This window comes from Copadichromis virginalis, linkage group LG5 (assembly GCF_057382275.1).
Source record: "Copadichromis virginalis isolate Kocher_CV1m ecotype Utaka linkage group LG5, C_Virginalis_male_GT1.1, whole genome shotgun sequence".
Lineage (NCBI taxonomy): Eukaryota > Metazoa > Chordata > Actinopteri > Cichliformes > Cichlidae > Copadichromis > Copadichromis virginalis.
Window position 1 is genome coordinate 15,402,819 of NC_140622.1, and position 24,436 is coordinate 15,427,254.

At 41.1% G+C, this 24,436-nt stretch overlaps 1 protein-coding gene across 1 annotated transcript; it reads left to right on the top strand.

Moving 5' to 3' along the window:
* The first annotated feature begins 1,194 nt into the window (after positions 1-1,194).
* LOC146709176 (uncharacterized) lies at positions 1,195-24,146 on the top strand. Its single transcript, XM_085456161.1, has 10 exons — positions 1,195-1,416; positions 3,368-4,951; positions 6,518-8,972; positions 18,345-18,463; positions 18,848-18,938; positions 19,984-20,128; positions 20,226-20,353; positions 20,494-20,693; positions 20,805-20,890; positions 23,027-24,146. Exons 2-9 carry the CDS (start codon positions 3,378-3,380, stop codon positions 20,878-20,880), a joined length of 4,788 nt encoding a protein of 1,595 aa, XP_085312287.1. The 5' UTR covers positions 1,195-1,416; positions 3,368-3,377; the 3' UTR covers positions 20,881-20,890; positions 23,027-24,146.
* The last annotated feature ends 290 nt before the right edge of the window (positions 24,147-24,436 follow it).

Below are 24,436 nucleotides of genomic sequence, written 5' to 3' on the forward strand. Positions count from 1 at the left end.
ACTGCTGATTAATAAGGAAGTACCTTTTATTGGTTGTGATTGGTTCTGTGATGATGAAATGTATTTTTACCGTTCTGTATTGATATGTTCCCGCATCCGAAAACGTCACTAACACACACATAAACACATCTAGCACTGAAATAATTATTAAAAAGCCTTCTTAGTTTTCAAAGAAGTCACTCTTCTCAGATTTGCACAAAGTTCACTTGTGAGTTGTTTCTTGTTCTCGGCGCATGCAACGCAAATTAATGTCGTAAAGACTCAGGTGTTATGCAAATTCAGGTTTACTGTGTGAGTGCTGATGCCTGCTGTTAAAAAACCCAAGGTACCCTCGCTGCCATGAAGCAGTATGAGCTGGACGGATCTTATTCCTTTTCTCTCTGGGCAAAGTGGCTTTTCATCTCAGTTAGAACCTGTTAATCCAGTCCACTGAAAAGGAAACTACCGTCAAGTTAGATAAACTCACAGAGAACCTCCGGACTAAATTTTCAAAACAACAAGGAGTTGGAAGGGGTTTTGCTGTCGTTCAATTAATGGTAAGTGAGTTAAGTCATTTATTTATTAATTAAATTTTTCCAGGTATGTTCAAGCACTAGATACTGGTCCACCTTTTCAAACTGAGAATTTACCTTGCGCTAATGCAATAAACTAGCTGTTTTATTCCCGTTCCTTAAATCTCAGAGTCCTAAAACTTATCTTACCTGTTACAATTCTTAAGCCACACAGGAAGCTAACACTAGGTTAGAGTATTAAAAGGAAAAAATAGAGTACGAAAAATTATTCCACAGAAGCTTTAAGCAAAGAAATTTCCCATTTAGCTCACGAGACGCTCCTTTTACAGGCTAGTAAAATGTCGCCTATTTAATTTAATACTAATACTAATTTAATTTAATAAGCTATTAGGCTGCAAAGCAGTGAAATATAAAATGATGTTAGCATATTATGTCACATAAAGATTTTTGTGGTTTTAATAATTTCAAAACTCGATAATATTTTTTCTTTGTGGATCCAAATGTGAAAGACTTTAACCAGCACTTCTTACTGTCAGCTCTGCTTTCATACTCAAACAAAAACATATATTTCAGCCAAACAACCTCTCCGGGCCCGACTCCTGTTAATGCACTTTTATTTTGAAGTGCACACACGCTTCTTCCGGTCTCCTGGTGTTTTCGCTGGAGGCAGCGTGGCTCGGACTGTGAGGCGGGTGGAGGGAGTGTCTGCTGGGTGTATGAGTTGGCTGACGTCTTGTTGGTGTGAATGAGCTGAAAACACACACACGTACACACACACACACACTTGGTCTGACAACAGCTCGGCAGGCGAGACGATCACGGGAAACGGAGGAACAGTTTTCTTTTATATCTTCTTCCCGCTTCCTTCCCCCCTTCCATCTTTATGACTTCGTGAAGACGAAAGGTAAACACACACTTGCACGCAAAAAGATTGAAAGAAAACTTTATAAAAAGCTAAGTGCTTATGTTGTTATCTTAATAATGGGAAGGGGTAAGTTTAGGGACAGGTGCACAACCTTTGTGACAGTGTAATGGGTGTTTTCCAAGCTTTGTGAAATAATTTGGCTGACCTACATCCTCATTATCAGTCCTCGCATCCTTACTTAAGAGCTGTGTCCAGAACACACAAGCTCGGATCACTCTTTCATTTCGCTTATATCGCCTTTCTTTGTCCACTTTGAGAGGACCCAGAGCCGGACACCGGCTCGGAGTTCACTATTGACGCGTCTACTAGTAACTTATTAACAACTCGAAATGAAACACAGGGATATAACGCTGGTTTAGCTGGTGAAGTCGTTTCGATTGGCTCTTTGAGACCAAACTGACGTCGAAGTAAGCGCGCTCTCACAGCATCACTGGGGAGAATAAATTGACCTAAACATAAAAACTAAAGGCAGCCAGTGTGGCCTTGACACGACAACGGGGGCACTAAAGGCAAACAGAGATAAAGAAAGTTAAAAGCCTGCAAGCAAAGTGCTACAGGAGACCGAGCTCTGCAGAAACCATCGAAAATAACTGACAAAAGCAAGGGCTGAAAGCCTTCTCTCCTCCAGAGTGTTTGTTTCTTAGGAATTTAGCTGCTGGGAAAATAGAGGAGGGGTAGAAACAAACTAGACACTTAAAAACAAAATTAAAAAAAATCATTGGGTGGTGCACACAGCTGTAGTCCAACCTGATTTCATTACACAATATCTTGCACACCTAGAGGTGTTGTGTTTAAGAAGTGTAGCAAAGAAGAAAAAAAGTAAATTGCATATCCCATGTAAAAATACCTAAGTGCACACATACTGAAAACTGCTGTTTGGAATCTAAACAGTTTATGCAAACCAGCTGCAGATTGATAACAATGCTCTATGAGCATTTTCTATACTTTCTCAAGCTGTACTAGTTAGTGTTGAGAGTGTTAAAACTGCAGGGTGTGGAGTTACCGGTTTTAGTCTTACAGGACAAACCAGATGACATGCTGCACACAATGCCTGTGGTATTTAGTGTAGCAGATTTGGTCACATATTGTATTACTGTTATCTTTTTCACACGGTGTGTAAATTTGGCCCTTTTTTTGTGAGTGGGGAGGGAGGGAGGCCATTTCTGTTGGTCAAAGTGCTCATGTGACAGGTTGCTCAGGACAGTTGCAGTTTGTTTATCTTTTAGTGGTTTCAGATCAATGCCAGCTCCGGGTTTTGACTGTGCCAGAGTTGTAGATTGTATTATAGATGTATGGTACGGTTCACCAGGCCTGTTCCCTGCTTGCCTGTTTTGATCTTGATTACTTTTCCTTTCAGGTGTTCCCTCAATGCTTGGCACTTTCATCGTTGTGTAATACTTAACATTTGTAAATGTTATCACTTGGACCTGTTCAGAGCAGTTTATCTTGCTCATTCTCAATCAGTTAATTTTAGTTTCCCATTTTACGTATCACTAAACATCCTCAGTCAAGATGAGTCATCACACGCTGTCAGAGCTTCACTGTGTGTGAGAGTCTTACCATTTAACTATTTTAATTTTAGCTGGAGAAAAAGAGAAACAATCAAGGAAAGGTTCAGTGCATTTTATGTTATCAAAAGACCAAATCAAAGACTGAAACCTGAGGGAAAAAATATTAAAGCGAGTGGCAGGAAGACTTTTTTTTAAATAGTGGCTGATGTTTGTTCAGAATGATTGATTAGTTTCTCTTTGCTTCTGTAGTAGAGTAATGCACTTTAAAAAATCTAGACAAACCAGACCATTCCCGTCTTCTTTGTGACAACATAACCGACTGGCTTTTTCTGTTCTGAGTATGAAATGGGTTTTCATTAATGGAAATTTGGAGTTTGCTGTGGATAAACATGTTCTGTTCTTCACTTGTCCTGTTTCAGCAACTCGGCCATGGAGAGCTCCGTCGAGGCTTCCAAGACTAGGGTCATGTCGAAACCCAAGCCACCGCTGGCCCCCAAACCTGGCCTCACTCCCAAGCCCTTCTCTTTGCAGAAGAATACCACCATCCGCTCCATTCATGCCCCAAAGACGCTCCCCGCTACGTCGAAAATTCAAAACTCAGAGCCTTTGACCCCTCGTGCTCAAAAAACATCTCAGCCGGCTGTCACCTCAAATGCCAAACCAGGCTCTCAAAGTGAGCTTCCCAAAAGTCACCCAACAACAACCAAAGCTAGTGAAGCAGGTAAAGAGGAAACTCGTGACTCTAGTGTAGGAAAAACAGCCTCACAAACCAGTCGGCCCGAAGAGACAAAGAAAACTGAGCTCGTCCAGAAAGACATCATCCAAACAAACGACAAAGCTTCTGGAGATGTTGCAACTAATTCAGAGCAGAACAACGGAAAAGCGAAGGAAGATGAAGCTCGAGCTTCTGTTGTCAAAATGCGGAATCACTCAGGTAGCGATGGAGCCTCTTCAACCGATGAAACATTTAGTTGGGGTGGTGCTAGGAAGCGTCTGTCCATGGAGCTCACCTCGAAGTTTGAGTCAGGCGGTCTTTCTCTGCCCCCCCAGCCTACCATAGCTATCTCCACACACAACACCAAACGTGATTCAAATAAGCCAGCATCTCCTGCTCCAGAGCAGAAGCAGGCATCTCCAGAGCCGAAGCAGGCATCTCCGGAGCCGAAGCAGGCATCGCCGGAGCAGAAGCAGGCATCTCCGGAGCCGAAGCAGGCATCGCCGGAGCAGAAGCAGGCATCGCCGGAGCCGAAGCAGGCATCACCGGAGCCGAAGCAGGCATCTCCGGAGCCGAAGCAGGCATCGCCGGAGCAGAAACAGGCATCTCCGGAGCCGAAGCAGGCATCTCCGGAGCCGAAGCAGGCATCTCCGGAGCCGAAGCAGGCATCGCCGGAGCAGAAGCAGGCATCGCCGGAGCCGAAGCAGGCATCGCCGGAGCCGAAGCAGGCATCGCCGGAGCAGAATCAGGCATCTCCGGAGCCGAAGCAGGCATCTCCGGAGCCGAAGCAGGCATCTCCGGAGCCGAAGCAGGCATCTCCGGAGCAGAAGCAGGCATCGCCGGAGCCGAAGCAGGCATCTCCGGAGCAGAAGCAGGCATCGCCGGAGCCGAAGCAGGCATCTCCGGAGCCGAAGCAGGCATCTCCGGAGCCGAAGCAGGCATCGCCGGAGCAGAAACAGGCATCGCCGGAGCCGAAGCAGGCATCGCCGGAGCCGAAGCAGGCATCGCCGGAGCCGAAGCAGGCATCTCCAGAGCCTTCAAACAGAGAGAGCGATGACGGTGGAGTGAAAGAGGACTACACCGGGGGAAACAGCATTAAAAACAGAATCAGTCAACTGTTTGACTCTGCGTCGAGGCCGGAGGCCATGCCGAAGAGGGATGAACCGGAAATCTTAACCGGTATAGGAGGGGTGAAGGAGCGCATCAAAAATTGGGCTGCAGAAACAACTTCTGAGGGTCCAAAGATGGAGAAGAAGCCTCCGGCTACATCCCGAGCACGCTCCAGAAGGTGAGTAAGGCTCTGCAGTTTGTGTGCAGTGACAAGATTAGACACAAAGAAAAGGAAGTGAGCATTCATTTGCAAGCACAGGTTCAAATCCCAAAGCCTATCTTCGTTGGTCAGATGTAGATGATTTATGACTTTGTGTCTAGGAAGCCTTAACCTTAAATGTGATTCATTTGTTGATTTGGGTGAGCAAATGTTGGATAAAAAACTTTTTATGTGGGTGTGTGATTGTATGTGGTTTCTCTTGATTTAGATTTTCTTTATGTTAGTGGTTTGGATTTACGAGGACATACAGGCATTTCTTATTTAGACAGAAAGCACGGCCCCAGTTTCTGGTTTCTGTGAGCAGCTGTAGCAAGAGTGCAAGTCTAGAACTGTTGAGGAAGGAAAGTTTGAGTGTTGCTCTCTTGATGCTCCTCCGTGTTCAGTGTGTTTGGAAAGTAATCCGGGCGTGGTAAATGAAAAATGCTGCTGCAGTATCGATGTTGCAGCCAGATTTATGTCCTTAAATAACCAAGGTTAGATAAGAAAGCAAACTAAGCTACCGAAGTGTGTGAGGTTTGAGATTAGACATCCAGCTGTCTGCACATAGCTTCAGGTATTTAGCCATTCCCTATAGTGGATGTTAATGGGATTTTAGTTGTGTTTGCTTACAGTTTCCTAAATAACATTTAGGGAAATGAATCTTTCAGAAAATCTGCATCTTGACTATATTTTTGAGAGTTTTCACTGTCAGAAGTTTTCAGTGGAACTACTACTCCATGTACTGAATACGCATTATTATCTCTGAAGCACTGCTGACTGTGTGGAAATGCCATCAAGACTATTTAAGTGACCAGTCACTGAGTGGATAAGTAAAAACCTTGTTTTTTTACTCATGTTGAAATCAGACCTTTTAAGAAAATGCTCACAATTTCCAGGTAATTTATGCTCTCACTGACAGCTGGATTAGATATATACCTCTCTTTGCCCTTATGCTGGGTGTCATAAATATGTCACATGCTTCCTGGATTCCTATGAGGCTGCCAGCAAACCAATGAAGACTCGTGGAAGTCACTGGTCTGAATAAGCATTAGATCCACTGCTCTCTGTAAAACTTTGTTAACATTAAAGTTGACTTTTTGTGTTGGTTAAAAGCGACGCGCAAGGTGTTATTTCGCGAACTTCCAGGGTGCAAATAGGCCGTTTCCCCCAGCGCTACACTAAGCTAAACATTTGCTTTGTATTTAATGTACAGACAGACGTACACACAGGGTGGTGTCAATCTTCTGTTGTAGGTCTAGGTCTAGTTGTTGTCTGTTACTTTCATGTTAATCTCTAGAAACAACCTACCAGAAGTTTTCTTGTTTGTGTTTGTAGTCATGTGGTATAGACCAATCACATTAGAGCAGGGTTTGCTGTTTTTTATCTGCCTACAAAATGACTGCTATATGTAACAGGACACCTAGCTATCAGCTCAGTGACTCTTGAATGTTGAGAACAAAAAGCCCCCAAAACAAAACAAGAACAAAACGTCATTAAAACTCTGTTGTTCACAATGAAAAGCTATGATTGCTCTCTCCTCCACAGCTTTGAGCCCGCAACTTCTCCAACAGAAGTGAAAACACCAAAAACTTCAAATCTCAGACTTTCTGCCGAAGAAATGCCGCAGAGTCCGACTGTGGACCCCCCGTCAAAGGTCTCTCCTGTTGAACAACCAACAAAGTCCCCAACAGAAATGCTAAAAGGTGTTCGAACTGAAAAGAAATCATCGGAAAGTGCTGCAGAGAGCCCACAAGAGGCGAACAAATCAACAGAGGTTGACGTCCAGTTGCGCACCCCTAACTTGAGTGAAGATGTACCAAAGAGGGACAATGTCAAACGTCGCTCTGTTCGCTTTGGCACCGTGCAGAGTGATGATGGTGGGCCTCCACTGATCCTAGGCTCGGATTCTGATTCTGACACTGAAGACGAAGAAGAAGAAGAAGGAGAAGAAGGAGAAGAAGAAGAAGGAGGAGAAGAAGAAGAAGAAGAAGAAGAAGAGGAGGAGGAGGAGGAGAGTCCTGGAGTTACAGCTGAAAAGAAAGTCCCTGATTTAGTGCCTGTCTATAAAAGAGTAGGAATTTTTCAGAAAAAACATGATGAGAGTCAACAGCAAGAAGAAGAAAGACTGAAACATCTGAAATTTGAAGAACAGCGGCGAGCAGAGGAGACGGAACAAGCAAGGCTTCAGCTAGAACAGGAGCAGAAAAGAGTGGAAGAAGAGAAGGAAAAAGAAAGGGAAAGACAGAGGGAAGAGCTCAGGCTTAAGGAAGAGGAGAGGGCAAGGCAGAAAGAGGAGCAAATTAAACAAGAGATGGAGGAGAAGGAAAGGGAGAGGCTAAAGGAAGAGGAGAGACTGAGGAAGGAAAGAGAAAGACAGAGACTAAAAGAAGCGCAAGAGAGAGATAAAGAGCTAAAGCTGAAACAGGAGGAGGATGAAGAGAGAAAAAGAAGGGAACAGGAGAGGAAAATCCAGCAGGAGAAAGAGGCAGAGATGGAGAGGAAGAGGCTGTTAGAAAAACAGAAAGAAGAGGAGAGAAAGGAAGAGGAAAGAAAGATGAAGATTGAGAAAGAAAAAATGGAGCTGGAAATGAAAATCCAGCAGGAGAAAGAGGCAGAGATGGAGAGGAAGAGGCTGTTAGAAAAACAGAAAGAAGAGGAGAGAAAGGAAGAGGAAAGAAAGAGGAAGATTGAGAAAGAAAAACTGGAGCTGGAAATGAAAATCCAGCAGGAGAAAGAGGCAGAGATGGAGAGGAAGAGGCTGTTAGAAAAACAGAAAGAAGAGGAGAGAAAGGAAGAGGAAAGGAGGCAGATTGAGAAAGAAAAACTGGAGTTGGAGATGAAAATCCAGCAGGAGAAAGAGGCAGAGATGGAGAGGAAGAGGCTGTTAGAAAAACAGAAAGAAGAGGAGAGAAAGGAAGAGGAAAGGAGGCAGATTGAGAAAGAAAAACTGGAGTTGGAGATGAAAATCCAGCAGGAGAAAGAGGCAGAGATGGAGAGGAAGAGGCTGTTAGAAAAACAGAAAGAAGAGGAGAGAAAGGAAGAGGAAAGGAGGCAGATTGAGAAAGAAAAACTGGAGTTGGAGATGAAAATCCAGCAGGAAAAAGAGGCAGAGATGGAGAGGAAGAGGCTCATAGAAAAACAGAAAGAAGAGGAGAGAAGGGAAGAGGAAAGAAAGATGAAGATTGAGAAAGAAAGACTAGAGAAGCAGGAGCAGGAGAGAAAAATGCAAGAGGAACTGGAAAGAAGGCAGGCAGACCAACTCAAAGAAAAGCAAAGACTAGAGGACGAGAGAGAAACAAAGCAATCTGGGTTGAACAACATGCAAGAGGAGAGTTTGGTGCGCAGATCAAAGCCTCATCTAAACTATTTTGAATCTGAAGATTGGCCTCAGGAGTCAAAATCACCACATTCCCCCTCACCAAACACCTCTGGGCCCACAGAGAATCTGATGGATGTGGTTTATGATGACTTCTCGGTCAAACAGAATCCGATCAACATAGAATTTGATGATTTTTCAGTCAAACCGATAAAAGTGATCTCACGGCGTAAAACAGAAAGCAGTCCAGTTTTCCGTAGTTGGGATGACTTTCTGGATATAGAGGAAGTGAAGGGACTGGTGCCTGTGGACGTCAAAACTGAGAGAGCCAAGGAAGACAAAATGGAAAAACCAGAGCAGTGTCCGAATACACCTCCTTTGCAGGAGAGAGAATGGGTGGAGGAGATAAAAGATGAGCCAGAAGAGGAGCAGCTCATCTCTCTAGACGTGAAGAAAGAGGAGCAGCTCATCTCTCTAGACGTGAAGAAAGAGGAGCAGCTCATCTCTGTAGATGTAAAGAAAGAGGAGCAGCTCATCTCTCTAGACATGAAGAAAGAGGAGAAGCTCATCTCTGTAGATGTAAAGAAAGAGGAGCAGCTCATCTCTCTAGATGTGGAGGAGGAGGAAGAGGAGAAGGAGACAGAAACCGAGGATGAGGACGAGATGGAAGAAGACAACCAAGAGGTGAGCCCTATTTGGTTAGGTTCTAGCTATATTTGTATTTCTGTCACGCTTGATTAGATTTTTGTTTTGTGGACATCACTATGGTTATATGAAAGCTCCAACTGTTCACTTATGCAGAAAGGGTGAGGTTAGGAACAGAAGCAGGGGTGTGCACCACTAGTAAATGTGGTTATTTTGTCAATGAATCACATCAGCCAGGCAGCCATACACACCTCACCTGCACCAGCATTTTGCCATTCCTGTAAGACAAGGAGAGAAATATCTTGTCGTACTTGCTTCAGTGTGGTTAAGTCACAGCTTAAGAACTCATGACTGTGTTAGTGTGTGTGCGTGTACTTGTATTACTCATGTTAACACAGCTGGGGAGACTCCTTCATTTTAACTATCCTTATATAACTGCCTTATAAAGTAAGGCTGGGTCCAGGAAATGATACTGTTAATTCTCAGGGAAATTACTGTACTGTTTTCTGAAGGCAACATAAACATAAACATATCTCAATAGTACCCCCCCCCCCCTGAAGTGATTACTTGTTTTATTACAGCGAGAAACATCAAAGAAGGCTAGGGCGAGGTAAACTGCTAATGTGCACGTTTCAATGTTTCTGCTCTTAAAATTACTGCCATTCATTGTGGTAAGCGCGAGATCAGAATAGAAGTGCGATGACAGTGCGAAGTTTTGACGGCAGAAAGATGGGTTACACTTCCTGTGTGTGTTTCCAGAAGCTGTCTATCTTCTGTGTCTTCTGCTTTCAGTTTGCAAGAAACATTTTTAAGTAGAAGCATCGCAAACATTTTAAAGACGCATGTTACGAGGAAGAAGGTTTGGTATGAATGTGTGGAGAGTGTAAGGCAGGTGTGTGTTACTTAAGAGTGTGCTGTGTGATGATGTGGGCCATAGGGCTATAACCCGTCAGATAATGGGTCATGTGTTTCTATTTCACACGTCTTGTCATATTACCACATTGCAAGCAAATTCGGTTGGTAGTGAAGATGTTAGTTTACACGATTATGTAATATGAAGTGCTGCCTAAAGGTGTAGTTCAGCGTTTTGCAAACAAAAGCATTTATATTCTCTTTTACTGAGAATTTTGTGAGGCAATTAACATTGAAGTTGTGTATGTAGCAAAAATAATGGCATCAGTTGCATAGTTTAACACAAAAGCTGGAAAGAAAGTTTTGTTTCTGCCTCCACTTTCCTGTCCACTCTGCACTACTGTGCTATCCATTAAAGAGAAGAGGCAAAGAAATGACAGTCATATCTTCTTCAGTCATAATGCTGAGTCATTATCAATAGATTTGGTATTGCACTTATCTAACCCTCAGTGTAAAAGTGATTAAAAGTGATTGAGTATTGAGTTGACATTCAGAGACAATGAAGTCGCAGAACAGCTGCAGTGCAAGACTGACGTCTGCAAATAAACATGATCACTTTACAGTTTGCAGTTTGAAGTTTTAGTTCGCCAAGTTTAGTTGTTCCAAAAATGCTTCGATGTGTTTGATTTCACATGTCTATGTGTCCTGTTTCACAACACGTGTGAGTTTGTCTTGCTGAAATAAGGTATATGATGCACTAATGCGTCACAGGTGCACAGACTGTCTCCTGATAAAATATCACATTTCGATTGGTCAGACCACAAACTGTTCCACTGCTCGTTAGTTCATAATAAGCGAGCTTGTGAACGCAGCTGCAATCTATGTTCGCTGACTGTTGGGTCATTCCATCTCAAATTTGCTCAGTCATCTCTGATTTACATAAAAGATTTATTGTCCAAAGTTTGAACATGTGTAATGAGTGCTGTGAAAGTTTAGTTTCATATATCAACTACTTTTCAGGATGTATCTTTTGGAAAAAAAGGTTAGTCGACCCACTTTCAGGCACGTTTTTTGAAATCTGAGGCAGTGTTTGAACATGAATATTTGAAAAACTATTAAAGATGAAAGATTTTCTCAGTATCAAAATGAATCAGGATCTGTAATTTGGAATGGATACATTTGAAAAAAAGATAATTGGGTACTTAAAATATAAAGAGGCAATCTGTATGCTAACTGTGTGAATGAAGGCCGCAAGAATTGTAACTAATATGTATGAATATGCTACATTGTTGCGTTTTAATACCTGGAATAACCTGAATGATTAGCCTGCTTCAGAGCAGCAGGTCTTGAAATGGGTAGAGAAGGTCTCAGAGGTGAAAAATATGCACATATACCGGTACATTAAAATCATTTTTTTTGTATAATTTTGTTTTTGTTGTACAAATTATAATATTTGCTCAAGTCAGGATGAAAGTTGAGTGAAAGTAGCACTTTCTTTGTTTTTTTTCATGTTAAAAAGAGTTTTATATGTTTTATTTTACAGTATTATGATAAGTAACTATAAACCATTCAGACATTAGGACTACTTGTCTTTTGCAATGTGAGCTTTATTAGTGTGTGTGCTCAAATATAGGGCTTTACATATTTTCCATATTTTAACTACCTAATACTCACATTTTTGATGTATCTGGCCCAAATTACACATTGTAATTCATTTTCATGGTAAGATACATTTTCAGGCTTTTATCTTTTTAGATATTAGAATTTAAACATTGCTGCAAATTTCACTGGGCAAAAAAAAATACATATTGAAAATATATTTCAATACGTATTTATAGCAATTATTACATATTCAAACGTTGTACCATGAAATTTTTATGCAAATCGGAGACTTTGGTTTGACATTGTTGTTTTCAGAGCTGCTCCTGAATCCATGTTGTGTTTTTCTCTAATGACTCATGAGAGAAACTTATTGTTATGCAATTTTATATTGTGAAATATTATTCTCACATAGCTGAACTGTTGCCTTAATAGTAGTGAACGGCTGCTATTCTTTGCACCTCACAGTTTTGTCTTTTAATCATTTATATTATTGCATACATTTTACCTGCATCAACCTTTTATGTTTTGTCTTTGTGTTACTTTTTGTTTGAATCTAAGTTTTTCTTTTCCTACTAACTTCTTAGACAGTGTCCAAACTTCTTCTTTTATAATTGAGATTGGAGGTGACAGGTCAAGTAGATAGCAAAGTGAACAGATGTTCAATTTTGACACAGCATTTAAAAAAAATAAAGGCAGCAAACCCAACAAATTCCAGGTGAACAGAGCAGAGCTGCACTTAATGAGAGCAGGGCTGCCAGAGATATGACATTTAAGACAGATGGGCTCACCGCCTGTTTGAACATGCAACATTTTTGCAGACTTAATGAAAACAGTGAACCAACCCTGGACTGTGAGTGTGTGTTTGCTCTGTCAGTGCTGTAGCAAGCAAACCTTACCATACATAACCTATGACATACAGGGCAATGTATGCAACCACTTGAGTGCTGTAAAGGGGCTTTGCTTGTCTGTCTGTGTGAGTACATTCTTATTTGCACCACTGAGTGGCGCTGCTGCTCTTTGACTTTGCACTTCCTCACTGTGTGCTGCAGAAATGGTGAACTTTATCTCATATAAGGCACCTGAAAATCAGCTAAAAGTAAACGACCTCTGTAACACTAAACTATATGTTTTCATAAGTGTAATCGTTTGTTTTCTTCTTTTCTTTCCCTTTTGATGCAATAATGCCAACCTGAAAACTGACAAAAAGCTTTTCATTTTTAGACAAAGCATACTGGAGAAAATGTTTACTAGGCAAACACAAGGTGTGCAGCTGATCGTGCACCCTCAGTCAGGCTTCTGATTGAAAGAAAAATGAGCAGATGATGGCAGGATGTGATGGTAAGAAGAGCCTAGGTGCTGTGTGGTCAGCATGCCCTCTTTTGGGTCTCTCCAGCAGAGCAGGATGTGAGAATGACCATACATGGTGCCCCATGTCTGCTCTCATTTTCTGTCTCTGTCTCTCAATCTCTCCACCCTGTTTTGAGAGAGAGCCTGTCATCCCCCCTCCCTCACACACAAACACACTCTCTGGCACACAAAGAGGACGGTCTAATCCAGAGACAAGAAAGTTCACGTCTACTGTCTGTGTGTTTTCTGCTGCTTCATTTGCCTTTTCCTCTCACAAAAACCTGGCTCATTCATTGCCTGCATTTACCTACGGATGAGACCGGCAGATGGAGGTACAGAAAGCACCTTGGCCCAGCCAGGCCGCACCTTTCCTACTTCCCTCGGGATTTTCCACATCCGAGCACAGACCTCCGCTTTGTGTTGACGTTCTGTGAAATCACTCAGGTCTGACGGTGATAAAGGGGTGATCTGTCTCTCTGTACTTGCCTTTGGATGTTTGGAGTGTCAGATGCTTCCCATGTGATTTTTTTTTTCTTCCTGTTTTTGTGAACTCGGAAGTACGTGGGTAGGTTTAGTCAAAGAGGTTTTAGTCAAAGAGATAAAAGGATGTAAATTGCCAACTTTAGACTGAAACCTTCGAAGCTCTTTTTGCTTCCCAAGTGACGACAGAGAGGAGTTTTTGAAGCAGGCTTCAGTCGGTTTGTCTTTTAAATCGATGCTTAATCAATGATGGGAAGCTCTTTCTTTAGGATGCCGCTGTCTCACATCAATCATAGTTAATGTGACAGTGGAATAGTGTCGTCACACTGCAAACACATGGCTGGCTGGACTATTTACTTCTTCACTGACGGCAAATTGTAGACTATTCCAGGAAGTTCGGGTAAGCTGAGTCGTAAAAATATGCAGAGAGAGGAAGCATCCATTTCAAATGACAGATGGACTACGTTTTGTCTTCTGTGATGTCAGAAAAGTTCTTTCTACAAAATATAACTTTTCCTGTGCATACCTTCTGAAATATCAACAGACAGCTGGATCGCAGAGCCAGCTTTCTGACTCACCCGCAAAATCCTTTCATCTCTAATAAAGTTGAACCTCAGTTTCTCTGTTGAACCGGTTCCCATGGTGACCCTGCTGTCAGTGCAGCCAGCTGTGTGAGCTTTTCAAGCATGCAGTACTTTGAAGGAAAACTGTCGGCCGCCCAGCTGCAGGTGGCGGGCTGGGTGGGCAGCCTACGTCGGTCCTTGCAAGGGGCTCTGGAGCTCGTGTGGGGCCAGGAGAAGCAGGAGGAGGAAGAGGATGATAAAGAAGATGAAGAAGAGGATAGTGGAGATGAAGGAGGAAGGTTTCAGAGGGCCATGTCACCGCTCCGTAGCTTTGCCAGTCGCAGCAGGAGATCCCTGCATCGCTTCTCCATCAGAAGTCGCAAGACTTTGCAGAGGAAAGCCACTAAAACCTGTTCTGTAAGAGCTGACATACACAAAGCAGTAAAAATATACAGTTACAGTAACTATATTTAAAGGCTTTGCTGTCTAATTTCCATTATCATTGTGTGCAGTGATCAAAGCCGAAGCTTTTAGGGCGAGTTTTGTTAGAAAATGCTTCAAAACTCCCTGTAACTTATTAGCCTGTTCAAAATTTCCATGGACATGGGTTAAAAGATAACCATGCAAATGTAAATAGGGAGTGCAGCACACAGTGGCAGTGTGTTTCAGGAAGGACAGAGATATCTGATGAAGTTTCCTGCTTGTATTTTCTTTTTTTTATCAGTGCGCAGTCACGGCCTTTCCCTCTCTGTCTGTGGTGTATGTGGGAGATAACGCACCGGACAATAACAAAGTGTGACACACTTAGACAAGGTTTATCTAACTGTTGTTATTTATGGGTGTCAGCTCCATATCTGCATCTGCCTTTTGTTTGAGCTGGCCGCCTTTGGCTCACAGCCTAACCGTTCTTAGTTAATGCCTTTTTTTCTTCCTATTTCTATCATTGTATGTCATTACATCTCATTACATTATATTATAATAGATTATATTTGATTTTGCAAGCGATCCTTGCACATTTTTTGGAACCAAAAAACATTTTGTTTACACTATATTTAAGTATATAACATGTACATTTGTCTGTAACTTTATCATACATGTGGGTGCACAGGAGAAACAAAGATTATCTCTCCGGCTTAATTCCCTTAATCTGGTGATCTGTCGTTTTGATTCTTGTGGTGACACTCCTTCACAGTCGTTGTGAATCAGATTGTTCCTCATTAAGTTGTACTTTTATTCTCTCCACTTAGCTGCAAACAAGGTTCCTTATACATTCCAGTGACCATGACAAAAATGTTATGCAGGTAAACTATAATCAAGCAGACTCTGTCCTAACTTGTGCAGCACATCCTGCGCCCTCAGCAGCACATTTTATACTGGCAAACACAGAGGTAGTGCTTTTATCCTTTATAGTAGGTGTGCGTGCTACTTAGAAGTTCTTGTCCTAAATCTTCAAATGTTGCTAGATGAATTAAGCTGCACCCTCATGTTTTTAATATATTAGCAGTGGATCCAGTGAAAGATTTAGCTCATAAAAAAAATCCTCTTAATGTTAGGAAAGGGAGGATCGATGTCACTGCATCGCTTTTGCATCTAACAATGCAAATTTATGTTAGGCCGGATATTTATTGTAGAAACACACCTTTACAAAGTTAGTAAATGCTGAGAAAAACACTAGCTTGCCTGACCAATCAACAACAGGACTTGGTGGAAATTAAATTTCATCCCTGGTTCTTACAGTGCAAAAGTGCCCTTGTGCCCTAGATTCTACAGGCCCAGGGTTCCTTATTCACCAGATTTCTATAGCATATAACAAGAATCCGAAAAATGAATTCGGGATTTATTTAACCCTCAGAGATGTAAATCACTATAAGTGCTAAATCTTAATCTAACCCTGTGTTTTGTAGAAGGATAAAAGAGATTTCTTGGGTTTAAAAAAAAAAAAAAGAATATTCATTTAATTGATGATTGTCTAAGTTAGACTTAAGGTTTGGGTTGGAGTGATTGCTGTTGATAAAGTGCACCTCAGAGGGTTGATATGACATAGGTAAGGAATAAGACTGACCCAAGCATACCCAAGTTAAGTTACAGTGCCATGAAAAAATTTGCGACTTTTCTGACTCCTTCATTTTTTACACATTTGTGTAAAATGCTTAATTGTTTCATATTATCAAACAAATTAATTATTGGACAAAGATGAACTGAGTAAATGCAAAAGACCGTTTCCCAGGGGTGGGCAGCTTACCAAAATCACTCCAACACGCATCCAGGAGGTCACAAAAAAACCCCAGAACAACATCTACTTCACTTGCTGTAAATGATGGAGTCATGAACTCTGCTGTCTACCAGAAAATCCCAGAGGAGAATGTTCGGGTGTTAGTTTGTACCCTGGAGCTTAAACCGAGTTGAGTTATACACCAGGACGATGATCTGAATCACACCAGCACTTCTGAATGGCTTAAAAAACAAAAACAGAGTGAAGTATTTGGAGTGATGTAGTCAAAATTCAGACTTAAATGCGATTGAGATGCTTTGGCCTTAAAAACAACCTCAAAGAGGCTGTTCAAGCTTGAAAACCCTCCCTTGTGGCTGAATTAAAATAATTCTGCAGAGAAGAGTGGGGTAAAATTCCTCCACAGTGATGTGAAAGATTTATTGCCACTTATTATAAATGCTTGATTGCAGTTCTTTCTGCCAAGGGTGGCACAATCTGTTATTATGTTTGAGGGGAATGACTTTCTCATTGCACGGTATACAGAATATTGAACTGGGGAGCATAAAACAAAGAACAAAGAACCCTGAACGTAGGACATGGCAAATACTGGACTATAAATTTATGGCGTGGGGAACATCCCAGAAATTTCCCTTGGGAGTTGGTGGAGACCAAAGCAGAGATAAAAGGAGAGTACGGGAGTACTGGATACTTTTCCAGTTCACAAACGTATCTCTCATTTCTCTGCAATAGTTGCAATATCTTTGCTCAACTTCTAAACATGTTTCTAATATCTAATTTATTGAGCACTCCTTTAGCTATGGCCAAAGTAGGAAGACGAGGCCGTTCGTTTTGAATTTTTAAAACGGAGGAAACTGGCTCCATAGTGTGGCGGTTTACGCATTTGGTTGACAAGCTAAATTTTGCTGGTTCCGTTCCAGACAGAGATAAGAATCCCCTTTGGGGTTGCGGTCAAATCAAATGTGCAGAGCTACCCGCTGTGGTGCCCACTTGTGACGAGGGGTCATCCTAAAGTAACTTTTCTTTTTTGTCTCCAAATCACACGATACAATGCCTCACTGTTTCTTTTATCTCTTGCACAAATGTTTTTCTAACCTTTGCATACTTAAGATTCACCCAAACAGGAATAACTGCATATTTGAAAAATTCTTTTGTTTTCTTATTGAACTCAGCTGGGAAGCATTAGTCAACATTAGAACTTTGTGAGTGACAGCTGCAGCTCTGTGATAAAGGTGGCACAGACACGGGATAAATCGCATCGCAGAGGAAAGGCTTGTGTAAAAAAGCACTTTGTTTTTTCTCTGTATCTGAACATGGAGTGTAGTTATAGGAAAATCACTAGAAGCCTATTCATTTGTGCTGTGATGCTGCCAGATAACAGGCATTGTGCAAATGAAGCTGCCCTGAGCGTCCTGAGTAATAAATGGCCTCACAAAAGAGATGAGATGTTTACTCAACTGTTGTGTTGTATCCAGGTGACAGTGTCTGGCCATTCAGCACTGGGATGCGCCCCTCAACAAAATATGAAGCGAGCATACAGCAATGTTTTACGAGGAAGTGGTTGCTTTTGTTTGGAACATGTTTGCGTGCGTCCGTGTATGCTTGTGTGTGCGTGTGTAGTATAGCATGTGGGCGTGACATCATGAGTGTGCTTAGTTTGTCTCTGTTGAGGCATAAAGGTGTGTACGCCAGTGCGTGTGTGTCTGTGTGCGCATGTTCATGCCCCCGGTGTTCATTGAGGACAGCCCAGCCTCTGTGACCGGCTCATTAAAAGACGCATGCTTGGCTGGTCCTTTCTCTCTGTGTAGCTGGTGAGTTTTGGCTCAGCACACAGTTTAGTTTCTCCTTGTTTTAACTCTACAATTTAAAGTTCTTGTTCATAAATTTATATGACGTAGAGGATCATTTGGGTCGTTGAAAAAAAGGATTTTCAATCCATGAACAGAGCAATAGCTTAGAATTTAAGTTAAGGTATTCAGCCAAATATGTCATTTAGCAGGGAAGCATGATGGTGATCTGCCAGTTAGTACTGTTGACTCATAGAAGAAGGTCCTGGGTTCGAATCCACCATCTGGCCTTTCTGTCTGGAAGCTGCATGCGTTTCCCGTGTTTGTGCGGGTTTACTCCTTCCACAGTCCAAAGACATGCAGTTGGTGGGGTTAGGTTAATTGGTGATTCTAAATTACCCATGTTTCTCTGTCTTACTATAGGTTCTTTACTTTATATACTTGTTGTTTTGATTTTCGGTTATATGAATAAAATAGAATTGACGATTTCTCTGGTTTCTGCATGTGTTTTCCTTTTGAATTTGCCTGAAATTTTCTGTCCATCTCGCAGGATCAGACCAACAGTTTCTCCACAAAAAATGAAGACAAGGACACCGATGCTTTGATAGACTTTGGCCTTATTCATGACCAGCAGGATCCAGTCTGGGAACAAACACCTGAAAGAAACAGGTAGGAAATCATTTGCATTATTTAAAAAAATAAGTAGTTTGAGTTTTCGTTGTACTTGTATGACAATGTTAATCCTCAAGCCTTTAAAACGTTTCTATTTTTTTATTTGTTTGGCCAAATGTCATAATTTAGACTTCGGGAAAGTGTTTAGGAACAGAAATCTTGTGACAGCTTAACCGAATGCAGATGCACATTAAAATGTGCTGTCAGGCATTTGAAAGTTGAGCTCCCTGTGCCCCCTTGTGGTCAACAAAGTTAGGCACATATGCTTAATGGAGTGGTGAAATTAAAAACAAAAAAACAAATTGAAATGAGCCAAAAGCATTTTGGCAATGCCCTATGAACATTCTTCTTCAGCGTTGTTTACACTTTTGTTCTCTTCAGTCCACAGCCAGTCCCTGACGAAGTACCTGAAGTCTCATCTGAAGACACCGCCGATGATCTGAAAGAGCCAGAGTTTGCCCCTTTTCCCGAGGTTAGTGAGTTTTTAAATCTTCCCCTGTGCCATCAACCAAAAAAGGTGACATGGAATTCAGTTGTTACTTTTCAAACTTACTTTAGAAAATATCTGTTTGTGCTTGTGCCTTTCTGTAGTGTGAAGCATGGATAGATGGCAAGATAGATAGAAGCACAAAACAAAGATATCAATGACGTTTGTAACAGATAAACACTAACTCGTCATTGTGGAAATAATTTTATCAACTCCTGAAGAGAGTTATCAAGACAAAAACAAAACCAACTAAACTTTATACACGCTGCCTACATTCACATAGTTATAGATATGTACACGTAACATTGATAATGGAAAACAGTGGCATCCAGAAGACAAGAGTCAGAACTCAGCAAAACAGAAAACTTATTTACGGAGCCAATTCATCCTCATATTCACGTGATTTTTTCAATACAGTTGTGTGAACTTGTGCAGTGAGTCATTGGCTCTGTGCAGTCTTCCCACAGTGTTTTCTCTTCTCTCTCTCTTCTCCCAGCTTATTAAACATATAATTTTCTCTCTGTGCGTGACGTTTTTGTCTGGCTTGAAACAAATTCTGGGCGAAACTCCTGTCGTCTTGCTTTGTACACAATTTCGACTCAACCAGGTCACTAAATTGTTTTTTTTTTTTTATTTGAGTGACGAAGAGTGACAGCTGATTGAAGCCAGTGTTATTAATTATTCTTATTGCTCTTTTATGTAATATTTATATTGGCTGTATATTTCTTTTGGATGTGTTTCCCCATACTTCTACACATTATGTCATAAAGGGAAGTTTGCAAGCACAGAGTGTGGTTTATGAAATCTTTGACTTTATACAGTGTCATAACTGATTTAAAATCTTTTTTTCTAATGTGTTCAATATGTGACTTCCAGAATATTATATAATTTATTATTTATTGTTACCTTAAGGAATTTAATTTCAGTTACTTTTTATATTTCTAATTATTTTCTAGTAATAAATAATGCACACTTGTGGCCAGTGCGTTTGCTTTTTATTGTTAGATTTTGTATATGTGTCTCTGTACAGAGCTCCACTCCTCTCCTTGACACCAGTGCACAAAGATCCAAGGCGGATCTGGGAAAGAGGCGTATTCGAACACGTCCGTCACGCAGGCTGACCGCAGGGTTAGCTCAGACGGAAACACAGGATTGGGGGACCCAGGACTCCACAGGTTATTAGAGTATCTGTAATGTTCTATGTGAAAGCGTCAGTGGTATAAAGACAGCTGACGATATCGAATTGTTTTGACTCGTGTCTGTGTTTTTCAGTTGAAAAAGAGACCGTTGCAAAAGAAAGGGAGTCAGATTCTGAGGAAGAACAGCCTAAACCCAAGGTAGTCTGTTCCCCGTCCCAGCGAGTGCCAGTGTTTCCTGGTATGAGTCCTGCAGGCTTGCTTGTAAGTTCTCAAAGCATTCAAGAACAACTTCAATTTATTTTAAATGTGTTTTTTTTATTAATAATATATGTAATATGATGCAAATGGGTCTTTCTTTTATTAAATTAAGTACTTATTTGTATTTATTTGCTTTTTTTAAGGCTCAACTTAAAAGGAAAACAGGTGGTGGAGGAACTGCAGTGAAAGAGGAAACCGTAGAAAGCAAAGCTAGCGAAGAGAAGGAACATCAAGATGAAGAAGTGGCACCATCTTCCGTGGAGCTCTCACATTCTCCTCGCACGCCTGCCCGTCTGGCTGGAGCTACACGGGTGCTGCCACTCATAGGCAACAAAGAAGAAGGGTAAGCAGAAAGAAGCGCTGCTCACCAAAACAAATATATATGTTGTGTAAATGATCCAGATATCTTTGGGGAAGATGACTGAAATATCGAAATATCGTCTGTGACATTCAGTGGTGCCTCCTCGCCTGCTTGGCTGAAAGAGCTGAAATCTAAGAAGCGTATGAGTCAGCACGGCAGTGACGCTTAGCCAGACTGAGGTGAGTGATTTAATATAATTAAAAAAGCTTGCCATGATTTTTGTATTTTACTTATATGCTAAAATATGATTCTGAGTATTATTTAAAAATGTAAAAACGTATTACTGTAGCTTTTAATATATAGATTTTTTTAGGTTACAGTACAGAAGTTCCTACATTGCTGTATGACTGTGGGGGAAATAATTATTTGATCACATGCAGAATTTGTAAGTTTGATCACTTGCAAAGACAAACACTTTTATGTTGGTTTAATTTTAGTGGAGAGAGACAGAGTATTAACCAATCAACCAATAATACAGAAAAAAAACCCTGCATTGCATAATAGTAACATGAAATGCTGAAATTTGGTAAAAGTAGTTGATCCCCCAAGCAAAACATGACTGAAGCCATTGCTAGCAAGCACACTGGTTAGATGTGTCTTGTAGTTGGTCACCAGGTTTGCACACATCTGAGGAGGGATTTCGGCCTACTCCCCTTTACAGAAACTTTAAAGAAAGACATGGCAAAGACATGCTCAGTTGGCTGTCTAGGCTGTTGCTTGGCAACTGGAAGCTTCAGCTTCCTCCACAGATTTACTGTCGCACTGGCGTCTGGAGATTGGCTAAACCACAAAATGACCTTAATGTGCTTCTTTTTTAGTCACTCCTTTGTTGCCTCGGCGGTATGTTTTGGGTCATTGTCATGCTTAAAGACCCATCCAAAACTCATCTTCAGTTTTCTGGTTGAAGAAAGGAAGTTTTCATCCAAGATTTTTCAGTACATGGCCCCGTCCATTGGGCCTTCAGTGCAGTGAAATTGTCCTGTACTCTTAGCAGAAAAACAACCCCAAAGCATAATGTTTCCATCTCCATGCTTGACTGTGGGGATGGTGTTCTTTGGGTCAGTATTTCTCATGACAGGTTGGCGCCAAATGGCTCAATTTTAATTTCACATGACCACAGCACTTTCTCCCAAGCCTCTCTGAATCATTTAGATGTTCACTGGCAAACCTACGACAGGCCTGAACATGTGCCTTCTTGACCAGGTGGACCCCCACAGCCGCTACAGGATTGCAGTCCATTACGAGTATCTTACCACTGTGCTTGCTAAAGGGTTTCTCTACTAAGTAGAAGGACTAAGTCCTGTTTTTCTTGGTGATCAAATACTTATTTCATTCAGTGACATACATATGGGACTGCATGTTTGCGTGGGTTCTCTCCGGTTACTCCATCTTCCTCCCGCAGCCCTAAGACATGCAGTTAGTGAAGTTAGGTCTTTTTCTGTGTTATCCCTGTGTCAGATTAGTAAACTGTCCATTGTGTACCTTGTCTCCTGCACTATTGTAGTTGGGGATCCAACTACACCCCTCCCGGTCCTTATAAGGATAAGCAGAAGAGAATGGATGGACAGACACAAAGAAGTGTATAACTTTTATGTAATATGCGTTTTTCTAGATTTTTGGTTGATATTCTGTCTCTCTCCATTAAAATGAAACTATCACAAAAAGTAGAGACTGTTGATTTCTTTGTGAGTAAAGTTAGTAATTAAGCAGGGGCTCAAATAATTATTTCCTTCAGTGTAGTTGTCAGTAGGGGGTAAAAGGGTTTTTTAATTACTTTTTCTTATCCAAAAAGTGATCTAATAGTCTTTTGTGCAAAAGGTTTCTTTGAATGACTTGTAGATTCATCAGCTGTTTTTCTGCTACTTCTAACCCTTTTATGACTAGTGCATTGCGTATAATTATAGGGCTTAACAGGATTGGCTGTAGATAAGCATGAACATTTTGACCTTTTTAACATTTGGCTTACTTTGCATTTTTTTCTAAGGCAGGCTATGACAAAACCGACAGCGAAGACAAAAAAAACCCCCAACGGGAAACAGGCCATTATCTTTGCTTTTTTTTTTTCTTCTATCACAATGAGAACCAGACACTGGGGGAAAACATTTTGTACCTAAATGTACTTTATTCTGCTTGATGTGCTTTTAACCTGCCTGTAAAATTAACCCTAACTCTCACAGGTTTTGACTAGCTTAGGGAGAATTATGGAAGTATAAAGGGCTCATCAGTAACACATTGTGTTACTGATGTTACCACATTATGAGTTTTATATATTCAATGCTTCCATTTGACCTTACTGCATCTTGTCCACCCTTTAGGAAACACCGTGCCATTGCCATTGAGCTCAGCTGCTGCTGCCGGCAGACATGACCGCTCCATCGTGTGCCCAGAGTGCCTTATTTTGTACCTTCACTGGGATGTTCACTTTTGCTGAACGCGCCTTTGAAATTGAATATAATGCCAAGTCTACGTGCCTGTGATGTTTTAATGCCAAGTACATGTTATATGAAATGTTGTTTAAGAAGCTCAGTGGAGAGCAAATACCCCAGTGTCATTTGGAGCAAAGTCATGGACTGTCTGCCTGGATTGTGTAAATTTGTAAGACTGTCATGTACTGACAGGGACTGATGACACTAGGCCTTTAGCAGGATATCTACATTCACACACACGCAGGCCTTTTTATAGTTGTGAGGACACTCGTTGATCACATTGCCTACCCGCTCTCCCAACCCAACTCTTGTCATGTTCTAAATCCAATTTTAACCGCATCATTATCATCAAGTGTGAACCCTCGAAGAGACCTTTGAGGCTCTGGATCCTCACAATGCAGAAGTTCCCTCACTGTGATTTAGAATTTTTTTTTTTTTTATCCTCATAAACACAGAAATACACGGATGAGGAAACACATGTGTACAGAATTACGAAATATAAATAATGCACCTTGTGTGTATTTAGTTTTAATTGTACAAAAATGCCTTTTATATTGTTTAACCGATCACAAAGCATCTCAAGTAAGGCTTGAAGCACTTTAAGAAAAGTTCTAGCAAATTACCGTCCAAACAGCAGTAGAGTAAAAACTGTAGTGACAGAATCCCGGGATTTTTTTGTGCCTTCTTCATTTTGTTACATCATTAGTGTCTATCTACTTTTTAAAACAAGATCTCACAAGGCTTAATTAAGTACTGCCTGATTTGTTTAACCCACCCACTAGCTGGTTAGAGCGTCAACAGTGGGCTGAGAGGATATTTCTGGGGTGCAATAACAGAGTCAGAAAAAAAATGTTTAAAGGAGAAAAATGCAATAATGTGCTGGAGGTTTTATGTGCCTTTTTAATGTTTAAGAATGAATGTCATCAAAATGGAATTCATTATTGATCAACTTACTGTATGTTAGTGGGAAATTGGGGGAATTTTATTAAAATGTTTTCTATGAAATGAAGTTGAGTGTATTATTTATTTGTTGGTTGATTGATTTATTTTGGACATTGAACTTCCTATTGCATGTATTCAGTGGCAGTAAAGCATAGATACATTAACTGGGCAATATATTAGGTACACCTTACTCATACTGGGTTGGACACCCTTTCCACCTTCAGAGCTACCTTAATCCTTTGTGGCATAGATTCAACCCAGGAGCTGGAAACATTCCTCAGAGATTTTGTCCATATTGTCATGATGGCATCAAACAGTTGCTAGATATTCAGCTGCTGCGCATCCATGATGTGAATC

Bases quoted from the DNA above. Each gene is read 5' to 3' on its own strand.
- LOC146709176 (XM_085456161.1), top strand. From the start codon at position 3,378: ATGGAGAGCTCCGTCGAGGCTTCCAAGACTAGGGTCATGTCGAAACCC. The intron at 18,464-18,847 runs GTAGGAAATCAT...TGTTCTCTTCAG, and splicing joins CAAACACCTGAAAGAAACAG to TCCACAGCCAGTCCCTGACG. The intron at 20,694-20,804 runs GTAAGCAGAAAG...TGTGACATTCAG, and splicing joins ATAGGCAACAAAGAAGAAGG to TGGTGCCTCCTCGCCTGCTT.